The sequence below is a fragment of the Microcebus murinus genome, chromosome 9 (assembly GCF_040939455.1).
Source record: "Microcebus murinus isolate Inina chromosome 9, M.murinus_Inina_mat1.0, whole genome shotgun sequence".
NCBI lineage: Eukaryota > Metazoa > Chordata > Mammalia > Primates > Cheirogaleidae > Microcebus > Microcebus murinus.
This window is the reverse complement of record NC_134112.1, coordinates 102,704,166-102,727,831: the sequence shown is the minus strand read 5'-3', so window position 1 is coordinate 102,727,831 and position 23,666 is coordinate 102,704,166. Positions and strand designations below refer to the sequence as shown.

Below are 23,666 nucleotides of genomic sequence, written 5' to 3'. Positions count from 1 at the left end.
AAGTGACACAGTTAATACTGTGATGGGTAGCAACATAATTTAAAGATGTCTACTGCCTACAAAGCCTGGGCTTTTTCCAACTAAAACATACTCTCATGTTTTCTAACTTAACTACACTTACACGAAGAACATGTTTCTCACCAATGATTAAATCCCACAAACACATCATTCCCATCTACCTTGATTAATAGGATTACAAAGTATGTCAATCTGAAGCTACAGATAAAATGCCAAAAGAAATCTAATTGGCCAATTATAGATGCAGCACAAAAATGTATTTGGGTATTTCTTACACACGCACACCCTTTCAATGCCAAATTGTAAGACAGAAATACGAGCATTTACTTGTCATGTATAGTATGTTGCAAACTGATCGTCAGGGGTCAGCAGCAGCAGACTCTGCAAAAACCACTGTATGTGGGAAACGCACGCCCACCGGTCCGTCCTAACCTCTCCTTCGAGGGCGGTACCGGTGAGGCCCGGGCCGTTGTCCACCAGGGCAATGGGCAGGCACAGAAGCGGCCCCACAGCTAGACTTGAGAGTGTGGTTTCCCTGAGGCTCATTCTGTAAACAGCCATTTGCAATGGGCAATAGTGTTTTCAGAATTAAATTTAGCCTTCTAGGCATCTTCCCACTACTTTTTTCTATGGGCAAATTAGAAATATCTACTTACCCAGAAAGGTTTTGGTGAAAAAAACTAAAGTAAAATATTCATTTGATTTCATTCTATTGTCATTTCTTTTTTAGGAAAACGATGCAGTTAATTCTGCCCATTAAATAAAGACAAAATAAAACCAACCAACCAACCGACAAAAGCACACAGAAGTGGGGCTCTCCGAAACGACCCCACTGCAGCTCAGAGCCCCAGGGCGGCGGAGGGCAGCAGGAGCTCAGTAGAGCCTGGCCTGTAGCACTGCCATCACACACCCTCTCCACAGTCCTCCCGACCACCCCAGGAGGAAACACCACCACTTCAACGTGCTCTCCACACGGAGAAGGTAGCCTTCGAACCTCGCCCTTTAACAAGTAAGACACCATGGCGGGGCGGGGCGGGGCGGGGCCGGGCGGGAGAGGTCTCTGCTCACTCAGCACCAAGGGCCCAGACAAGTCATCAGCCATCGCGAGCTCCACCCGACCAGCTCATTAGTAAAATGGGGCTCACATCCACACTTCAGAAAATCGTTCTGAGACCAAACGAGATAACAAGCGTCCATAAAGGATGGATTTACTTTAATGACTGGATGATATATGGAATAATCACATTAACTGATTATATGTAAATGATCAGTCAACAAAGTACTTCAGACCATTTTCTCATAAGTAAATTAAATGTTCAGAGAAGATGTTTAATTCTACTAATTTACCTAACAAAATAACAATATTAACATATGGGTTAAAAATTTTTATTACTAATACCTGAACTAAAGAACATTTGTAAAGATTTTCAACATTATAAACATAAATATTATGAGAAGATTTTTCCAAAATTTTTTTTTTCTTTTTGAGGCATAGTCTTGCTGTGTCGCCTTGGCTACAGTGCAGTGGCATCATCACAGCTCACTGCAACTTCCTGCCTCAACCTTCCAAATAGCTGGGACTACAGGCCTGCACCACTTTGCCCAGCTAATTTTTTCTATTTTTAGTAGAAACGGGGTCTTGCTCTTGCTCAGGCTGGTCTCCAGCTCCTGATCGCAAGCAATCCTCCCGCCTCTGCCTCCTAGAGTGCTAGGATTACAGCCATAGCCACTGTGTCTAGCCCTTCTAAAGCCTTTAATTTTGATGCAATTATCAGCATGCACTTAGAGGGTGGGTATGGTTGGCTTTTGAATAATTTTCAAAGCTTAAGGATTCATTAGGAAATTTGGGGACTCATTATAATTGGACAGTAATATCCTAGAAATCATCTACATGAAATAGTTTTAAAGTTAATTTAAAATCCCTGATGGGCTGGTTGCAGTGTCTCAAGCCTGTAATCCTAGCATTCAGGGAGGCCAAGGCGGGAGGATCGACTGAGGTCAGGAGTTGGAGAAAAGCCTGAGCAAGAGTGAGACCCCGTCTCTACTAAAAGTAGAAAAATTAGCCTGGTATGGTGGTGCATGCCTGTAGTCCCAGCTTCTTGGGAGGCTGAGGCAGGAGGACTGCTTGAGCCTAGGAGTTTGAGGTTGCTGTGAGCTAGGCTGATGCCACAGCACTGTAGCCTGGGCAACAGAGTGAGGCTCTGTCTCAAACAGAACAAAACAAAAATCTCTGATAAATAAAAGAAGCACACATTCTACTTTCGTGGAGACACTCTCTCACACCCCCTCTCCCAGGACCCCTAGTGAGCCTGTGCCACCAAGTGCAGGTGCCCCTGAGCCCACAGCCCCAGGCCCCTGCTGTCCCCTCACCGCAGACCCAGCCCTTCTCCAGGCAGTGCTAAGGTCCCGCCTCTCCGTGAGGCCCTCCAACACTAAGCCTCTTGCTCTCCTCTAAAGACACTGCCAATCGTTTGCACGTTTTAGATTTCATCATCTGTCTTTCCCCCCAGGGTTCAATCCTAGATTCAACAAACATCTATTGAGCACCAGCTGTGCACACTGAACAAAGGACAAATGATTCCAGCACAGTCTTGACCTCATGGTCAAGTGGGAGAGACAAACAAGAAATCTGTGAATAGAGTACCACAACGTTATAACTACTAGAACTGATTTATAAAGTACCATGGGATCCCAAGGAAGGGGGAATTATGACTTCCAAAGTACATCTACCTACAGCTCCCAATTCAAAGCTTAGACCAGGAGCCTGAGTATCTGATTTCATCTCATTCACAAGTCACATTTGAAGTCACAACGTAACAGGCAAGAGAAACCTGGCGTGATGGAGAGTTCACAGCCTGCCCTCAGACCTCAGCTGAACCTCGGTCTCAGTTCATGATACCGTGTGTCAGAGGGCCGTGGCCTGGATTAAATGACAAGGGTAAATTATCTGAACAACAAAAACCTGGAACACAGCAGGGGAGAAACCAGTGTCAGCTTCCCTCCACTGCTCCCACATTATGGCAAGACTAGCTCTGCATCCAAGCAATAAAAATAATTAAAACCTAGAGGTTTTGTTTTCCTAAAAGAAAATTAAATTGCTCCCCTTGAGGAAAAAGCAATTTTTACTTCACATCTGACAGCCTACCATCTCCCAAAGATTTGCAGCAAGCTCTCCTTTTTAATCCCCTTTGCACTATTTAACATTGATTTGTTTTTGTTGTTCAACTTGTCGCTGACCTGATCAACACTGATTTAATGTAGCACCGTAAACCCTGAAGTTAAACAGGTTAATTTATAGGATAGCACTGAGCATCACATGAACATAAGACGAAACATGTGCCACTGGCCTCCACGTGCCACCCAAACTGTTGTTACCATGTAACTCTCCTTTACTAACAGTTCTGTCTCCTTGAAGCACACTGATCTTTTTATACAGATATTTGGATTATAATGGCATTTACTTTAGTGCATTTAATTTGGCTTAGAATTTATGATATTTACATAAATATATATTTACATAAAAGATACAGAATATAAATGGCTGCCATCAACAGTTTCAGAATTATAGGTTATAAACTAAATTTTAGGGACAGACGACCGGGCGGGATGGAGTTAGTTTCTTATCTTTAAAAGAAAACCAATATTTAGAAAGTCTTCTGTTGCAACAGCTGTCAATTTTAGGAACATTATTTCATAATACAATCTCTCAAATTTGACAGACTACATTTTAGTTTTAAAAGTCATTATAGAACAAGGTGATGGACACTGATGTTTTTAATGATCAGCATTTTCTAAAACAATTCCTCAGCCTCCCCCTGCCAAATACATACATACAGAGAATTGTATATACCATTTTCTGGGGAAAGTTTGTCATAAGCATCTTCATAAATATAATTTCTTCTTATTGTGACATTAATTCCATCCAGAAATGGACCATCTCCTTGAACTTCTTGTTTATCTGCATAAATCAACTTTTGAAAGATCTAACAAATAGAGGAAGTTGTAAGGTTATTACAAACAATAGACTTTTTGTTATAAGCAACCAAAAGTAAAAGCTGCTAATTAAATCTTAACTTTTGTTTTCCCATAAACTCTGAAATTTTAATAGCCAAGGTATCAAATCTCGATTGTATCAATAAATATATGTAACATGGATCATATTTACGTATTTAATACTTTCCCCCATCTTATAGTAAACTTCAAAAATCCCATCCTATAGTGTATTTACATTTATAAACCCTTTATAAAAACTCAGGTGGTGAGAGAAGAAGGAAGAACAGCTTTGTAAAAGTAGTACACTAATAATAGTGGTAATATCTTTGTAACAAATTTCAAGTAATTTTTTGATGTTCAAAATCCAGCAGAGGGAGCTCAGGAATTATGCAATACTATGCCTGTGTGTGGTTTCTAATGAAGAAACACCAACAGCTTCAAAAGAAACTTCTTCTTTTGTGCACCCTATAAAGAGCGTGTACAGGCCTAAAACAGCCCTCTTAAAGTTGTCACTGGAGAACAGACTGGAATAATTGTTAGAAATTTGCTAAATATATTTGATGAATGCAAACAAAACATTTTACATTAAATTTGGAAACAGATAAGTGTAAGGAATGTACATTAGTCCAAATCACCAGGCAAAGAATTAAGACACCTGTGCATTTCTGTTTTAATAAAGTTGTGTTTATGATAAGTAACTGTAACACGCATGTACAGAAGCTTATCTTTACAAAATTTGTATTTTCAGAAACAATGCAAAAGTTACAGAAAAAGAACCTTAGACCCTCACTATAAGAAACCTATAACAGAATAAGCCTTTCAAGCAGTTACAGGGGTCCTTAAACTTTTTAAACAGGGGGCCAGTTCACTGTCCCTCAGACCGTTGGAGGGTCAGACTATAATTTTAAAAAAGTATGAACAAATTCCTATGCACACTGCACATATCTTATTTTGAAGTAAAAAAAAAAACCGGGCAAAACACCCGCATGTGGCCCGAGGGCCATAGTTTGAGGACACCTGAGTTACAACTAAGGAAATATTTTCAGTTGGTACAAAGAGGTTATCTGGTTGGGTTTTTACAAATCATCAGTAACTATTACAACCTAATGGGAACATGTAAATTATATGGCTAGCAAGGCACCAGGTACCTCTAGTGATTTTTTTGTTGGCATGTTAATTTTTTAATACTAATATGATAAATAACCATAAAGTGATTACATAATGACTTAACCAATAAGGAAACCAAGCAAACTGCATACCTTTACTCGTTCCTCGAATGGAACCACAAAAGGCAGTTCTGTTAGGATGGCAAGTTGTCTTTCCTCAGACACAGACAGCGGTGGGGACTCCAAACCCACTACAATACATTTTATAAACTTCAATTAGTTCATTTGTGCTTTCCATTTCCACTGCCAGTTATTAAGGACAGGATTTACAAAATCATTCTTAAGACTACTAAAGTAACCTATTAGCACATACATATCTACTTCCAGTTCCATGAACAGATCCCCTCGAGCCCAACATACAATCTGGTCATCACAACTGAGCGAGCAAGCCTCACTGGTGCAGTGCAGGAATAGGACAGAAGTCCTCAGTGGCTGTCCTGATACATACCCTGGTCCGATATTAAATATTTCCCAATCAATTATCAAGTTACCTTCCCAGCCGCCCAGCAAATCCTAAGCACGCAGCCAGGACAACTGGTGAGGGCCAAGCATAGCCACATCCGACAGTGGGAAAGCGCCACGTGCTTGCCCTTTTCCTCCTCCTGCACCGACAATGCTCCTCCCAGGCCAGCAGTAAGTTTACCGGACATTGCCTTGAGAGGGCTTACACAGGGGCCAGCACCTCACTAATAAATGCGTGTCCTATTCTGTCCTTACAATAAGAGTAGCTTGGGTCGCACAATAAATCGTTACTTGGCCTTTTGAAACTCATTTTAAGAAAGAGGAAAATCCTTGAAGATTTTTTATTAAACGACTCTCAGTAGATTCCCTTCTACACTCTGTATATAAGTGAAAAGGAAAACACATATGATGCATTTTATTGAAATCTATGGCACATTTATCCAATAAATATGCAGATTTATTGAGTGCCTACTAACTGCCGGGCTCAGTAACAGTCAGAATTTTATCATCACTTGTAAAATCTCTAATAGCAATGGAGCTAAAGAAACTAGTGTTTACATATGTTATAATTCACCACATGTATTTCTAGCCCAAGATTTAGAAGTATATGACTATCTCTGTAGCAAAGAGAATATTTTTTTTCTCCCTGTAATCACTCAACCAAAAAACCCACTGTGTTTGGACTTCTTCAAATATAAGCTGTTTCCAAGTATTTAATAATTATATTCATAATTATATTCAAAATACATCCATTTTGGTAATTGGAAGTTTATATAATAAAGTTCAACTAGTAGGAAACACTAGCAGTATGATTAATTTATAACTATCAGCTACTGAACATATAAGTCAAGAATTATGTTTAAGTGTTTGAGGATACAATGAAGCTTAATAAGAATTGGTCAAACTCTCAAAATCTAACGGCTCATCCTCCCACTACTGGCAGACACTGGTGCAGGGGACTAGGAAGCCAGGGTGGGGTAAGTCACTGCGCCCACTGGGGAAGAGCTGAGCAGCAGAGAGGGGTAAGGTGAGACAGCCTATGAGAAATGTTTAGAATCAAATAAATTTTTAAACAACACCAAGGAATAAAAGAACACACTGATCAAAATTATAGAATCTACTATCTCTACAAAATTAATATTAATACTAAATTATTTATAGAAAGCTTTATTATAAATGGAATTAGATTCTGAAAAACTAAATAATTATAGTACCTTATAACCCTTAAAATGTCTATATAATTATTACATATGAGATTATTATGCCCAGAAAACAAAGTAACTAGACTCAACATGGCCCATAAAAAATAAGGTCTGAATTTTTTTTTTTTTTTTTTTTTTGAGACAGAGTCTCACTTTGTTGCCCAGGCTAGAGTGAGTGCCATGGCATCAGCCTCGTTCACAGCAGCCTCAATCTCCTGGGCTCAAGCGATCCTCCTGCCTCAGCCTCCCGAGTAGCTGGGACTACAGGCATGCGCCACCATGCCCGGCTAATTTTTTGTATATATATTTTTAGTTGGTCAATTGATTTCTTTCTATTTTTGGTAGAGACGGGGTCTCACTCAGGCTGGTTTCGAACTCCTGACCTTGAGCAATCCGCCCGCCTCGGCCTCCCAAAGTGCTAGGATTACAGGCGTGAGCCACCGCGCCCGGCTGAATATCTTTTAAATTAAAAGGGCATAAACAGGGCCAGGCGCGGTGGCTACCATGCCCGGCTGTATATCTTTTAAATTAAAAGGGCATAAACAGGGCCAGGCGCGGTGGCTACCGTGCCCGGCTGTATATCTTTTAAATTAAAAGGGCATAAACAGGGCCAGGCGCGGTGGCTCACGCCTGTAATCCTAGCACTTTGGGAGGCCGAGGCGGGCGGACTGCTCAAAGTCAGGAGTTCGAAACCAGCCTGAGCGAGACCTCATCTCTACCAAAAGTAGAAAGAAATCAATTGACCAACTAAAAATATATATACAAAAAATTAGCCGGGCATGGTGGCGCATGCCTGTAGTCCCAGCTACTCGGGAGACTGAGGCAGGAGGATCGCTGAGCCCAGGAGATTGAGGTTGCTGTGAGCCAGGCTGACTGCCACGGCACTCACTCTAGCCTGGGCAACAAAGTGAGACTCTGTCTCAAAAAAAAAAAGAGGGCATAAACAGAAAGGACATATAAACTACCCGTTCACAAAATTTGCTCATTTATTTTATTTTTCGGCTTACTCTTTTAAAACGAAATAAGAGCAATCAGCAATGCACAGGTACTTAGAAATTCAAGTTCCTCCATTTGAATAAATGAAAAAAAGCGCAACTAAATACAACTGCCTGTGCTATGAGTTAGCCGCTCCTCCCTCAATTCAAGTGGGATTAAGCCAATTTTACATTGTTCCCCGAGGTTTTCACACATTCATCTAAATGAATGCAGTGGCAGTGAAAGGGTTTGAATGACAAACTCTGGTCTGGAAGAAAGACCACTGAAGAGAAAGACAAGATATTTCATTCAAGAGTCAGTTTTTGGGCAGAGAAGGTCTGCCCAGAACTTTAATCCATTCTGTATGTTTTTTATTTCTTGGTTTTATAGAATGATTAGGCAATCATGCGACAATAAATGAAAGTAGTTTTACTTTAAAAAATCGTCTTTACATAAATTATACTTCAAAAAGAGTAAAAATAAGAGCTACCAACAACATGAAGAGGGAGGAACTAGTTAAGAACAGAGCAGACGAGTGTCTCTGTGACAGGTCATGCCCAAGAGCCACACAGCTGCACAGAGGTCACCGCAGCAAAATCTAGACATGCAGACATCCCACACACCCTGCAACATAGCAGAGCTAGTCTGGTAATTTAAGTTTTCTTACAACACCCCATGATGCTATAGGTAGCATCATGGAAGGAAGAAAAAAGGAAGAAAAAAAACCCAAAAGATTAAATAACTGCTCTTCATTAATTTATTCATTCTTCAATTCATGTGACTCTAGGCTGCTGAAACTGGTCAAACCACAAGAGCTACCACTTCTCCTTAAACCTCACCCAAATCACCTTAGCTGTTCTAATAATACCTTACACATCCAAACTGCAGGGCTACCACTGGGAAACAAAATCCACAAGGAAAAAATATTATCCAAGACAGTAATTCATGTTTAAAGAATATGTGGGTGCAAATCTTTGGGTAAGCACACAGAGTAATATTTTAAACCGTACAATCTGTTCAATGAAGCAAGAAGAGAAGATATTACTTCGTGATAAAAAATAAACAGATCACCACAATGCATATGGTGATAGCTATTCTAGTAAATAAAACAAAATGCTAAACATCTTGATTTGGATTCAAACACCAAAGTATGTGCTTATTCCCACAAATTTTGTTCTGTTTCTTGCCAAAAAAAATTATTTAACATTTTGGAAAACAAAAATTACACCTCTTAACAATTCTAACATATAAGTACAAACGTCAAATAGAAACAGTTGATAAGTTAATTCTGATCAAAATATGGAACAAAGCATCTATAAAACCTTAAGCAAACTGATATAAGATTCTAACATCTGATATCCTAGTTTTTACTAAAATCTAACAGCAAATACCAACCTCACAAGGTTCATTTACTACAGTGGAAACAGGATAATTTCCAAAACACACACAGATTACCAAATACTTAGAAATGAAAGACTGAACTCTAGTAGCACCCTCTCCTTCACTGACCCCAGAAACTAAAAGCAACTAAGAATGAAAAACAAAATGCACACAAAGAAATCATGCTGCAGGTAGCTGACTGAAATTCATAAATTATGAATATACTTTAAGAGTCTATTACATCTTGCATAGCTCAAGTGAGCAGGAGCTGACAAGAAAAATATTAGGGAGAGAAAAGCAAACCATTACATTAAATGAAGGTATCTTAGACATCACACCAAAAGTACAACTCATAAAAAAGAATTATGACAAATGGGATATCAAAATTAAAAACCTGCTCCTCAAAAGACACTACTATAACATGAAAAGAAAAAGACAAGCCACAGACTAGGAGAAAATATCTGCAAAACACATGTCTGATAAAGGCATTATATCCAAAACATATATTAAAAACTATAGGCCGGGTGCGGTGGCTCACGCCTGTAATGCTAGCACTCTGGGAGGCCAAGGCGGGTGGATTGCTCAAGGTCAGGAGTTTAAAACCAGCCTGAGCAAGACAAGACCAAGACCCCTGTCTCTACTAAAAATAGAAAGAAATTAATTAGCCAACTAAAAATACATAGAAAAAATCAGCTGGGCATGGTGGCACATGCCTGTAGTCCCAGCTACTCGGGAGGCTGAGGCAGGAATATCGCTTGAGCCCAGGAGTTTGAGGTTGCTGTGAGCAAGGCTAATGCTACAGCACTCTAGCCCGGGCAACAGAGTGAGACTCTGCCTCAAACAAACAAAAAAACCCCACAAAAACCACAGAACTATAAACTAAAAGAAGTGAATTCTACGGTGTGTAAATCACTCCTCAATACACTTGCATCCCGGAAGACTCACCGTCCAGGGTGGACTGCAGTGGGCCTATCCTCCCCATGCGCCGGAACCTCCACACGTGTCTGGACGCTGGCACATAGAGCTGCGTGACCTGTGGGGGCAACCAATGTTCAGCACTTCCTGCACGAACGAACTCCTACCTGGTCACACCTGAGCACAACCAGTGTTTCATATTTATTTCAAGTGGCTGGACCCTTTCTTTGATCTAATACCTTCGTGTTCTTTTCACGTCACCTTCTTATGCCCTCTTTTATGCTGGCTGAACTTTCATACTTTTGCAGTTTAATTACTTTTTCTAATACAGCTGAAAAAAATCTGTAATTATTTTATTTAATGGTGTACAATATCTAGACACAGAAAGTCATCATAATATCATTACTTCATGAAGCAAAATATATCACACTTTATTTTAAATTTTATTTATTTTTTTGGAGACAGGGTCTTGCTCTGTCGCCTGGGCTGGAGTGCAGCGGCACCATCATAGTTCACTGCAGCCTCAAACTCCGGGCTTAAAGGATCCTCCCACCCTGGTCTCCCAAAGTCCCGGGATTACAGGTATGAGCCACCTCGCCCAACCTCTTCCGATTTTTAAGGAAGCAGCAGAAACTTCTGTCCAGTAAAATTTCCCATAATCTGGATTTTGCTAATTGCACCCTCATGGGGTTGTTAAACATGTACTTCTAATCCCTCCATTTCCTATAAGCTTGCAGCTAGACACAGGTTTCATCACACTCAGATTTAATTTTGGGGCAGGAATGTTTCTTAGCTGGCTGGGGAGCTCCTTCACGGGAGGCACCTGCGTGTGCTCAGCACTGCCGAGATGGAAGCCACTCCCAGTGTGGTGTGTGCACTGTGCTCCAGGTTGGCGATGAGATAAAGAACTTGTGCCAAAACATAAACATCCGAGTCCCTAAACAAGCTGCTGGGTTCAGTTGCTATTTTCCCACAGCAACACTTTCTGAGTAAGGCAGGGGTGCGATGATTTATATTCCAGCAGCAGACCCTCATCACCTCGGGGACGCTCACGCCGCCTCAGACCAGCAGGCCCAGTGTGCCGATCACATTTGGGGTAGCACTGCCGGGTCTTCTGTCTCCCAGGGGGCTGCAGAGTGGGGTGACTCTAGTTTCACATATTATTAACACACATCATCAACCACCTAGTTCAGGGGTCCTCAAACTTTTTAAACAGGGGGCCAGTTCACTGTCCCTCAGACCGTTGGAGAGCACACACTGTGGGCCCGGGACGAGTTGGCTGCTAAGCAGGACAGGCAGCGGCGGCAACAACTCCCGGAGGGCCAGATAAATGTGCTAGGTGGCCCGCGGGCCATAGTTTGAGGATGCCTGGCCTACTTAGCCTGAGGTACAGCTCATAAAGGAAAGGCAGGCTAATACTTGATTACTTCTTTTAGTCAAAACAATACTCAAAATAATGAGGCAGGCGGACACAGTGGCTCATGCCTGTAATCCTAGCACTCTTGGAGGCTGAGGCAGGAGGATCACTTGAGGCCAGGAATTCTAGACCAGCCTGGGCAAGACTGACTCCATTTCTACTAAAAATAGAAAAATTAGCCAGGTGTCATGGCATGTGCCTGTAGTCTCAGCCTGGGAGGCTGAGGCAAGAGGATTGCCTGCCCAGGAATTTGAGGCTACTATGGAACTATGATGATGCCACTGTACTCTATACAGAGCAACAGGGCAGAGACTCTGTCTCAAAAAAAAAAAAAAAAGAGGTGGTTCCTACCTCTTTTTTGTAGGTGGTTCCTACAAAAATGACCAATGAAGTTTTTAGTATTATTAAATCATAGATTTAAGCACATCTGATATTTGAGTCACCTGCAGCTGTTTCTACCAAGGCTCAGATTTCCCACTTGTGGCCAGTTGGAGCCCTTCCAATGCCTCCGATCCTGCCACACAACCCCAGGAGCCTTTTATAGCCCCCTGGCTCTCTAGTGTGACAGGACACTCCACACCCACCTTGTTGGTCCGGACCTAGAACCAACCATTATGCCAAGGGACTGCCTCTTCTCAGTGAGAAATGTTGTTTGGAAGCCCCTGCCTGGGTCCTGGAGCTGTTTGCTGCTATAGGGTCTGACACAGTTGCTAACCCTGGTCAGTGGCATTAGAAGCCATATACTTAAAGACAAAATATCTCATGAGGACACAGGAATGCTTATGAAATTGTTCTCAGCACTCATGTTTTCTCTTAATATTTCTGTAACCTGCTTTCTTCTATACCCCTCTATTCCCTATCTCCCACCCCTAAGATTCTGAAATGAATCCACTCAAGACTGTTCTGAAAAACAAAAATGGAAACACTTCATGCCCTGGTAATGTTGCTTAAATTTTTCTCTAACACATTACACTACTAAATCTGTTTTAGACGTAGATCTTAGTAATATTCAAATTTGTCTCTGCTTCTTTGGAGAACTAAGGAGATCTATCTCTTTCAAGTATTGAACATACAAGGGCTGTCTGGAAAGTATCCAGCCAGGTAATGTTCTTGTTATATTAACAATGCCTAGACACCTTCCGGACAGCCCTTGTATAATATTTAGTATTAATACCAATAAAAGCAAAATGTCTGTCAACATCAACAAAGAATCATTAGGCTTCAATATAATTTAGGTTAATGAGGAAAATTAGGATTCATAACACACTCAGAATGCAGGTTTAAGTCAATGCTAGTGCTGTGTCCCATTACATGAACAAAGAGTTAGTAGTTAAAGCTTACCATTCATACTTAGTGAATAAGTAATAAACACTTTTAAAGGATTATTTTTCTCCCCAGAAAGACAAAAGCTGAAAAATATTTTTAATAAAAAGTATTAAAAAGATTTTTCATTGACACCTTATCTGCTTTAATATCTTCTTGTTCTGACAGCCAGTGATTTGGAGGACAAAAATTTCTCCTTGTGTCTCTGGACTTCAACATTTTCACCAGGTTGGTGATAACCTGAGGAGAAAGAAAGGCCTGTGTCACACAAGCGCGGTCAGCAGCTACCACCGCGCAGAGGCGAGCACACCCCCAGCGGTGCGGCGGGACCCGGCAGCGCATCTGGCCACAAACCACCAAGCCAGGGACAAAAAGGGCTTTTCTCTGCCAGTGTAAGATGTGTACGATGCAGTTATCTGCAAACAAATATGTACAGAAAAATGAACACATACATGCACATAAGAATTTCTTTAATTACAAGACAAATGGTGAATAAGTTTTGAAACACAAATCTGGAAGTGTTATTATCTCATCTGAGCTACAATGAGAGACATCTCTAGGTGGTGCAACTTTGTAAAACTTTCACAAGTTAAAATAGCATGTCTTGTTTTTCTGAGAAACACTGCACCAAGGGCACTGGAGGAAAAGAGAAGCATCCTAGTCATCATTGTCACATCTCCCCCGCCGCAAATTTCAGTATTTCCCTTAAATAATCCTCTGGAGTTAAGTCTTCTTCCCACCATCACTCCACAAAAATTTAGTCTCATCTCCTTGGTGAAGCTTCCCCAAATGGTCGGGCCTACACAAATTTTCACTACATTATCATAGCTTAGTCTTTTATTATTACTTTTTTCTGAATGAGCAATATTATAGTTTCTCTCTGGCTTCTTACAAAGAGAATCCAACTATTATAACTACCATGGAACCTAGTAGGTACTCAACAACTGATGGGGATCAATAATCATTTATAAATTTTATAATATATGATTAAAGAGATCAAGCAACACTAAAAAAGATCTGAAATTCTATATTGAATAGAAATGTATCTTTTATAAGCAAAGATAAACCAAAATTATAAAACCAAAGTTTTAAACAAACCTCTACAACCAGGATTCAATCATAAAACTACTAGGGAATTCAAGAAGACTGCAATGGTGTTTTCTGAAAAAGTCACTCAGGCTTATGTACACACTGCTTCTAATTAAATAAAATACAATTAGGACAATCAGAGGGGTAATAAAATCAGAACAACTCGATTTCTAAATATACCCTCTGGATAAGCAAGATCTCACAATGTCAACTGTTATTAGACTCCCCTTTAAAATTCCATAATTTAGCATCTACATACAACAGAAACACAAATGCTTTTTTAAAGAAATGCATATCCTGGCATACAGGGATACCAGAAATTCTGTGTCCCCAAGGAAAAAGGGTGAGAAAAGTCCTTGGGTTGATATCTCAGGCTACTATAATGTGGACGCCACCAGAATAACTACTCATGGACTATGGGTAGTTATTTGGAATAACAGAAAAAAGGAATATTTGAGCACCTGGGCCATGCAAATAAAACTACATCAGTAAAAATCTCTGGAGATCTGGAATACGGCTTTCTAACCGGTAAACATTTCTTACCAATTTAGAAGTGGCATCTCTCTTGTGATATTTGAAAACCTATCACAATACTATAATAATTATTACTCTTCTGATTAAGTGGAAATTAGTTTAAATAGTCAAGGTAAATATGGAGTTAGTTATTCCCTGACCCTTGAATCTGCTGTGGTTGCTCAAGAGGTCAGTTACATATATATGTTCAACGTTTTATAATTATAGATTTCTTATGCAGCACAGGCAGATTGGCAATAGCCTTGTTTTAGGTTCTGCCTGGTTAACTGCATGCTCAAAATAACATCATTGATGTAATGCACTTAATTCTTAGAAGTCACTCAGCTTTACTCTTCAAAAGTAAAGATTAAATCTCAATTAGCTGTGTAACATTACATGTGCTATCCTCATGTGGGACAGATTCAGGTAGTCCATAGGAGGCCACCATACGCTCTTCCAATACTAGAGATAGAAGTATAATCATTTTGTATGAAGAAAATGTCTTTTCCTTTTCATGACCAACCAGTACTATAGATAAATCCAGATTAAATAGCTACCATGCTGAAATTTAACCTTTTATAAACACAATATTAACAAAGGACAAGCTTTCTGACAAATATTTACATGTATTTAACGCTATTATCCCACTGAATATTGGGACCCACTATGCATTTAACACCCCCAAGGAAACTTAGGTATAATGAGGGAAAGGGGGCGACTTGCTCAAGGTCATGCAAGGAGAGGATCGGGTCTGCCCAACTACAGAAGACAAAATTGTGTCCACTCTTAGATATTCATCTCTATTCGCCCTCTATTTATGAGGACATTTATTTTCTATAGGTCACAAAAGTTATTAACTTGGGTAATAAGGCAATTAATGCATCATTTATATTCTTCTTCAAAATTATTATAAAATTAAACATTAAAAAGTTTCAGTTTGGGGCATCCTCTTTTATATTTTCATATCTTACAAGTGGAAAAAGAAGTCACATAATGCATATAAAATGTTCTAGTACCACTGTGATCCTCTTTCCAAAAAAAGGGGAGGAAGGAGTAGAGAAAGGAAGAGTGGAGGAGAGAAAGAAAGCAGAAGGTAAAAAGCCATCTGAGTCTAAGGAGGCAAGTCAGGGAAGGGATGCCAGACAGAAGCCACTGTGGGAAAGCACGTCTTAAGTTAAACTTAAAGATGAGCCCTAGACAGGAACGCCAGAGAAAATACAGAGGACATCTAGTTAAATTTAAATTTCAGATAAACATCAAATAATATACTGTTAGTGTAAGTATGTCCCAAATATTGCTTTCATTAAAGCATGTCCCAAATATTGCATGGGACATAAATACATTTTTTTAAGTAATTGTGATTTATTTGAAATTCAAATTTAACTGGGTAACCTGCATTTTTATTTGCTAAATATGGCATGATTAGCCCTAGACCACTTTCAAAAATAGTTTTTAGAAATGCTAAATATCATACCTCAAAATCAACTAAGAACGTTTTTCCTCCTTCATATAAACTATTTTTCTTCTAAGTTTTAAATAAAAACATAAATATTAAGAAACCATGAAAATTTGACAGGCTCCATGTTGCAATGTCAAAGCGCCTGTAAGCATATTCCTTCTCCACATTCACTTTCAGTGTCTCAGACTCAAGAGTGCCACAAATATTTAGTCCCCAAAGGAAAGTTTGTGGAAGTAACCAGCAAAAAATTACATAGATTGACCACAGATTTTGAAAGGTAAGAAAAAGTGGAGTAACAATTTTAAACTGACGAAACTGATAGCCAGTGTTGAATTCATTAGAGAGTTTTTGTTTCAATTAAAATTTTATCAAGGTTTTTGGGAGACTTTACCAAAACTGAAACACTTCTAGAATTTTAAACAGCACCTAAGTCATAGGTGAATCCAATTTTGCAAATTGAGATCAACTATTATAAAAGCCTGCCCCCAGTAAACTCTAACAGGTAGAGTTAGGTCCATGGCTCTTAACCTTCACCGCAGGCTGGAACCCCCTGCAGCTTTGGCAATCGCCCACCCTGCCACCAAAGCACAGTCGAGGCTGGGCGCGGTGGCTCACGCCTGTAATCCTAGCTCTCTGGGAGGCGGAGGCAGGCGGATTGCTCGAGGTCATGAGTTCGAAACCAGCCTGAGCAAGAGGGAGACCCTGTCTCTATTATAAATAGAAAGAAATTAATTGGACAACTAATATATATAGAAAAAATTAGCCGGGCATGGTGGCACATGCCTGTAGTCCCAGCTACTTGGGAGGCTGAGGCAGAAGGATTGCTTGAGCCCAGGAGTTTGAGGTTGCTGTGAGCTAGGCTAACGCCAGGGCACTCACTCTAGCCTAGGCAACAAATCGTGACTCTGTCTCAAAAAAAAAAAAAAAAAAAAAAAAAAAAGCACAGTCGAGTCAACCGCTCCAAGGCAGAGCCAGTCAGCAGTCGTCCCAACTGCTCCTGCGGTTCTGACATGCCCAAACTTGAGAAACAGGGTGACAACTGACAGAAAGCAAAATAAAATAGCAAACAAACATTAGAAAAACAGGCTCTATCTAGCTCAATATACAAGTCCCAGCAGGCTGTAAGTCATAAATGCACAGGACTATATTCATCTGATGTGTCAACTCTTGTTCCACATACCATGTTCTCCCACACTAGATCGAAACCTTAGATTATATAAATGCTTGGAAACTAACACATTGAATACCTAGAAACACATACAATTGCTATACATGCTCTATCAGGTACCATTTGAATTAAAAATCGGTGATATTTAAAAGGGTTCCCTCAATCTAAATATTAAAAAGATCAAGTACATAACTGCACAGAAACATAGAAATTCCTTATAAAAACTCAACTTGATGTCTGTCCAAGTTAAAGATTAAAAATTAACATGCACTATTTTCACAAGATCACAGTGTGTTAGAGAGTTCACTGGCTATGCTGATTGTAAGAAAGTCTTGCTTAATTACACTTGGGGAAATATTCTTAAGCATTACCTAAATTATCACTTCATAAGAAAATACATTATTATATAATAAATTTATATATAAATTAGATGACTTAAGGATTTTAATGTTAAATTATGACATTTCTGAGTGGAGATGGCTGATATTTGGATATAATATTGCAACCAAAAAATAAGTACATATAGTCCAAGTTCTGAAAGGCAACAGGAAGACCAACTTACATTATAAAAGTCTCTACGTAAAATCAGGTAAATAAAACCAAACAGCTTAGTTAATTCTTTAAAATCTCAATAAAAAGCATATAATTGGCAGGGCAGGGTGGCTCACGCCTATAATCCTAGCACTCTGGGAGGCCGAGGCAGGTGGATCACTCAAGGTCAGGAGTTCAAAACCAGCCTGAGCAAGAGCGAGACCCCGTCTCTACTAAAAAATAGAAAAATTAATTAGCCAACTAAAAATATATATAGAAAAAATTAGCTGTGCACAGTGGTGCGTGCCTGTAGTCCCAGCTACTCGGGAGGCTGAGCCAGTAGGATTGCTTGAGCAATTGCTTGAGTTTGAGGTTGCTGTGAGATAGGCTAATGCCACGGCACTCTAGTCCGGCAACAGAGTGAGACTGTTTCAAAAAAAAAAAAAAGCATATAATTTGTAGGTATTTAAGTGTGGTAAATATGTAATGTGGTAAACATATTAAAAGAGAAATTTTTAAAATTTGACTTCATAATGAATAATATATAAAGATGACATATGAGAAGAACTTGCAATGCAGCAGCTCTAACAAAGCCATCGCACAGGAAATGGCCGTTGCCCGCAGTTGTGATGATGCTGGCAGCAGGTGTTGCATCCCTGTGCTCAGCAGTACCGGCTCTTACGCTTGCTCTTTCTCAGCTTAAGCAGCTGAATGCTCGTCTTCCTTACTACACAGTGGTAACAGGGACTCGGTCTGAATTCATTCACGACCCCCTAGCAGACCGTGACCAGGCGGGGGTGAGCAACCTGCGGCCTTGGGGCCCCGCATGGCCCTCTGGATCCTTGAGTACAGCCTTCTGAATGAATCCAAATTTTACAGAACAAATCCTCCTGATAAAGGGATTTGTTTGGTGAAGTTTGGTTTGGCCAAGGGCCGCACTGGGGATCTGGAGGGATCAGGTTTCCCACCCCGGCCCGCCACCCTCATGAAGTCTGCGGTATGGATCACTGCTGTCAATCAAGTTTTATATAGCTCTTAGTTATCACTTGTTAAAAACTGGCATATTTTGAAAAACAGCATTCTCCAGCACATGTTTATAACTCTACAAAATTACTACTCAAGTCCGGGCGTGGTGGCTCACGCCTGTAATCCTAGCTCTCTGGGAGGGGGAGGCGGGCGGATTGCTCAAGGTCAGGAGTTCAAAACCAGCCTGAGCAAGAGCGAGACCCCGTCTCTACTATAAATAGAAAGAAACTAATTGGCCAACTGATATGTATATAAAAAATTAGCCGGGCATGGTGGCGCATGCCTGTAGTCCCAGCTACTTGGGAGGCTGAGGCAGAAGGATTGCTTGAGCCAGGAGATTGAGGTTGCTGTGAGCTAGGCTGACGCCATGGCACTCACTCTAGCCTAGGCAACAAAGCAAGACTCTGTCTCAAAAAAAAAAAAAAAAAATTACTACTCAAAGTATCCACTTTAGTCAAAAAGCAAAAACAAAAAATTCAAACCTTCTAAGACAGAAAAGGATGTGGCAGAGCTCTACAAAAACAAAATTCGGGTACACTGCTTTGCAACTTTTGGCTAACACTGACAGATAATGATGGCATGTTAGGGTTATAGTTAGGGCACTACTGTTGTTTTAACTTTTTACTTTTTTAAAAAACTTTTTTGAAACTGAAAAATACAAATCAACTACCAAGAAAGGGAAATCACTCACAACACGGGGAGCTCTTCCTCCCCGCATGCAGAACACAGACAGAGGCATGAGAGCCTTCCTCCTCGTCTCCCTGCTGCACCGCTGAGGCAACTCCTGTTAATTTTGGTAGCTGCACACAAAGACATATCAAAACAGAATTTCCTATCTCCTCACAGAGCTAAAGCAATTACAGCTATAAATTACACTTCAAGAGGAGTTTATAAATTTGATAAATGCATAAACTGTTTTAGCAGTGTCAATGCAGGGCTTAGAAACTGACCTCAATTCTTACAGTGACAAAGAAAGATGACTCTATCCACTTAAAATTCTATGTTCTGTGACCAGCCAACAGAGCCTCTTACACAAATTAGCTCGGGAGGACCATCAAAAGACTGAAAAATGAAAATGGCTGGTGTTGAAGGAGTCAGGTCTCATCATTTGCAATTCTGTCAAAATCAACAGAAGGTAGATCATTGGCAAAATGCTTTTACTTTTCTTGGTTGATTCTACCTTGAATTATTCAACTCGAATTTGGCACTATGATATATTAAAAATGCTGATAAAATTTTATTTTAATACTTTTCAGAGGGGAATGTAGAGTAGCAGCTAGCTCCACCAACTACTAGCTACGTGACATCATGTGTAAAATAGGGATAAATACAGTTTCTCACAGAATTATTACATTAATATTAAATAAATTAATATATGTAAAGCACTTAGAATACTGTCTAAAACATAGTAATCACTCAAGTATAAGTTCTTACCATTTCATAATAAAAATAATATTTTCTTGAAAGAAAAATGAATGGAGCTGATTACTAAAAGACTATGCCTTGATTTTTGTTATTTTTAGGGCTCGGCTTAATAACAGGTAGTATAAAATGGTTTTGGGGGGACTGTTTTGGTCAAAGAACAATAATCCATTCAAAAACTGTCTTCAAGTTATTCTATTTTAAACTCAAAACTCTATTTATAATAACTCAATTTCAAACCTAAAACAATCCTGTACCAAAAAAGTGAACTTTCACTCTAATTGTTAAAACCTTCAGTGACTAATAAAGTGGGAAGGAGCTACTTTGAGGCATAAAGAGTTCACTACAAAATTTTAATTTAATGTTTAAGCAAAACAAAACAGAGCCAGGGTGAAAAACACACAGCATTATTAACTTCAGAGATTTTTATGTCCTAAAGATAAGCCTGTCATATGAAAATTATAAAACTCTCAATAGGTGCTATAACACAAGGAAATTATCTGATACTGTACACAAAACCTGATATCCTACATAATGGAAACCTTTATTAACAAAGATCCCAGAGTTTAATTAAATACTGAAAGGAAAACACATATGCTACCATAATACCCATACCCAGGAAAAGCTTACATAAGGATCATAAATTTTAATAAGATAGCTTATTTTTAACTTAGAAAAGTTAAAAAATTGTCAATTGCTAAGAAAAGATATATTAAGGGCTTAACATGTGACCTTTAAAGTTTACTTAGGAATATAGAGATAGGTAATTAAAATAAATTGTGCAAACATATATTACACCAATCTGCACAATTATAAATTCAATCATGCATTAGTGCTGTATTCACTGCAATCAAAACATTATCAGTTACTCTCTCTGCTACTAATGCTCATGCTCATAAGTGAAATGTGTTGTAAAATCAGGCAGAATGGGCTGGCTAGAGACTCTCCCGGACTTGTAGAATGAATAAGCATTCCTTAATTAGCCCATCAGGTTAAGTGCAAGCATTAATGGGCCCTTCCTAAAGTCTAGCTTGACATCTTTCTCCAAACATGGCCAAGAAGAAAGTTCCATTAGCAATATTAATACAAGCTTAGTTGATCATTTTCATTCAATTAACTTCTTTCAATTAAATAGATAGCTTGACAAAAGCAGTGATAAAAGACCCAAAGGGACAGCTGATGACTCGAACTGAACATTAGTGTGCGAGAGGTCACTGGTATTAAACGGACTGTAAATCTAGCATTCAATTTGGAAAATGCATTTCTTCTGCTCTCACTCCTTTAATGAGCAATTTTAGCTGACTGGATGTGTTTGCTGTAGAAATTTCATGGGAAGTCAAGCACCCTTTTCCTTTCCTTTTCTTCTACACCAATAGCTACATTCTCGGTGGTGGTGGTTTCCTGCCAACATTCCAGCCACAGTAACTCATAATTTCTCTTTTAAAATGAAGATGTTTTAAAATAATTTACATACAACTTGCATTTAAAATTAATGACCTAGTCTACCTTATTAATCAGTTATTTGAAAAATAAAATCTGTAAGAAATTTTTAAATGAAAACATTAAAAAATTTAAATTATACTTCACCCTGTCACAGTTTAAGTACTTATGGCAATTTACAAAAGATAATGTAACAATGTAAAAGCAAGGTTTTTAAATGAGGTAAATTTAAATTAAAATTACTTTTTTTTTTGAGACACAGTCTCACTTTGTTGCCCAGGCTAGAGTGAGTGCCATGGCGTCAGCCTAGCTCACAGTAACCTCAAACTTCTGGGCTCAAGCAATCCTCCTGCCTCAGCCTCCTGAGTAGCTGGGACTACAGGCATGCGCCACCATGCCCGGCTAATTTTTTCTATATATATTAGCTGGCCAATTAATTTCTTTCTATTTATTGTAGAGACAGGGTCTCGCTCTCGCTCAGGCTGGTTTCAAACTCCTGACCTTGAGCAATCCACCCGCCTCCGCCTCCCAGAGTGTTAGGATTACAGGCGTGAGCCACCCCGCCCGGCCTAAAATTACTTTTCTGAATTAAAAACTTCTGCAGATTAAAATGTATGCCTGAAATAAACCTATTCTTGTGAAACGAGTCAAGCCAAAACAAATTTGCATACTATTCAACCTCAGTAAGCAACGAAACACATATGCTCCACACCTTAAATAGCTGAATCCATCGTTTCTGCTCCATCTGGATACACTGCTGCATTTCGGAGCTGGTGGTGACTCCGATGCTCTGGAAGGCGGTGACGTACTCCTCCCGCACCTCAGGCTTGGTCTCGGGGTGGGCCAGCTTGATGATGCCCAGGCAGGCGTCCCGCAGGCACCGAGACAGCACCACCAGCTCCTCTAAAGTGAAGGGCATCATTGACGACTGTCTCTGGCCTACAACTGAGAAACACAACCCAGGGTTCCATCATATGTTTCTTTTCTCATTTCTTAACACACACTGAAAGACTTGAAAGGCTTAAAACCTTCTATTTTCTATGAAAACTGACAGGCCACCGATTTCTCAAAATTCTCACCTTCTATGGGATCACCGAAGAATTCATTATCATGTATGGAAATTAGTGAATGACTAAACAAGGAGCTGAAAAGGTAAAAGAGTGGGATGATTCGACTGGAATCCTCAAAAGACATAGGCGAGCCCCTTGATATCACCTGCAGCAGTGGGACCATGGACCTGGAGTTGGGGAGAGGGAGGAAACACAGTTATTTTAAGATTAGTTTTAGTTCGGGAAGAGAAGAAGACAGGACACCACACAAATGCAATCAAGGAACATAATAATCACATTGACACTTAAAATACTTAGAGGGAAAGTCGCTGTGAGCGTGACAACATAGGTTAACAAATAGCATGTATTAACTTAAAACAGCACATCAACCCATTACTCCTCACAAATGTGCCTGCTACTACTGGCATATCAACTGGATAAATCAAGTTACTAAGAAGCAGCCAGTGGTCCAAAGGCTGAGGACACTATTACAGACATACACTGTACTGTGCTTTTATAAGGAATCTGTCCCCCTTTCCCTCAACTCAACATATCTTAAAAAGGTGACTCATTCTTGTCCCAGGAAAAATCCATCCAGTCATGTACTTCTAGGAACATCCAAAACAGTTCAAGGAATGTTAAAAACAGTTCGATCCTGAAGCAAAATGAGGGCCTTCAGGACAATGCTCCCCCTTTCTGCACAGGCTGTGTCCCCAGGGCCAGGAATGGGGGGTCTTCAGAGAACTCTGTGGTCTCCTTCACCCATCAAGAGTCAAGACTTCTTAAATTTCCTTGTCACCTAGAATGTGTTCCGTTTCTCTCTCACTAAAGTCGGCTTCCTTGTCCTTTTGGTTTTTTTGAGACAGAGTCTCACTCTGTTGCCCAGGCTAGAGTGAGTGCTGTGGCATCAGCCTAGCTCACAGCAACCTCAAACTCCTGGGCTCAAGCAATCCTCCTGCCTCAGCCTCCCCAGTAGCTGGGACTACAGGCGTGCACCACCATGCCCGGCTAATTTTTTCTATGTATATTAGTTGGCCAATTAATTTCTTTCTATTTATAGTAGAGACAGGGTCTCGCTCTTGCTCAGGCTGGTTTCAAACTCCTGACCTCGAACAATC

At 39.9% G+C, this 23,666-nt stretch overlaps 1 protein-coding gene across 2 annotated transcripts in view; it reads right to left on the bottom strand.

The window, feature by feature from the left end:
* The window catches only part of UBE3C (ubiquitin protein ligase E3C), a 111,374-nt gene that overhangs the window by 41,496 nt on the left and 46,212 nt on the right, over nucleotides 1-23,666 (bottom strand). Inside the window, exons 12-17 of one of the 2 annotated variants that reach the window (XM_076006757.1) lie at nucleotides 22,579-22,736; nucleotides 22,212-22,444; nucleotides 12,987-13,091; nucleotides 10,142-10,229; nucleotides 5,271-5,368; nucleotides 3,869-4,001 (exon numbers count right to left, since the gene is read on the bottom strand). In XM_076006757.1, the coding sequence (XP_075862872.1) occupies nucleotides 3,869-4,001; nucleotides 5,271-5,368; nucleotides 10,142-10,229; nucleotides 12,987-13,091; nucleotides 22,212-22,444; nucleotides 22,579-22,736 (815 nt within the window). The remainder of the gene's footprint in view (nucleotides 1-3,868; nucleotides 4,002-5,270; nucleotides 5,369-10,141; nucleotides 10,230-12,986; nucleotides 13,092-22,211; nucleotides 22,445-22,578; nucleotides 22,737-23,666) is intronic. The other variant, XM_076006758.1, reaches the window with a different exon arrangement.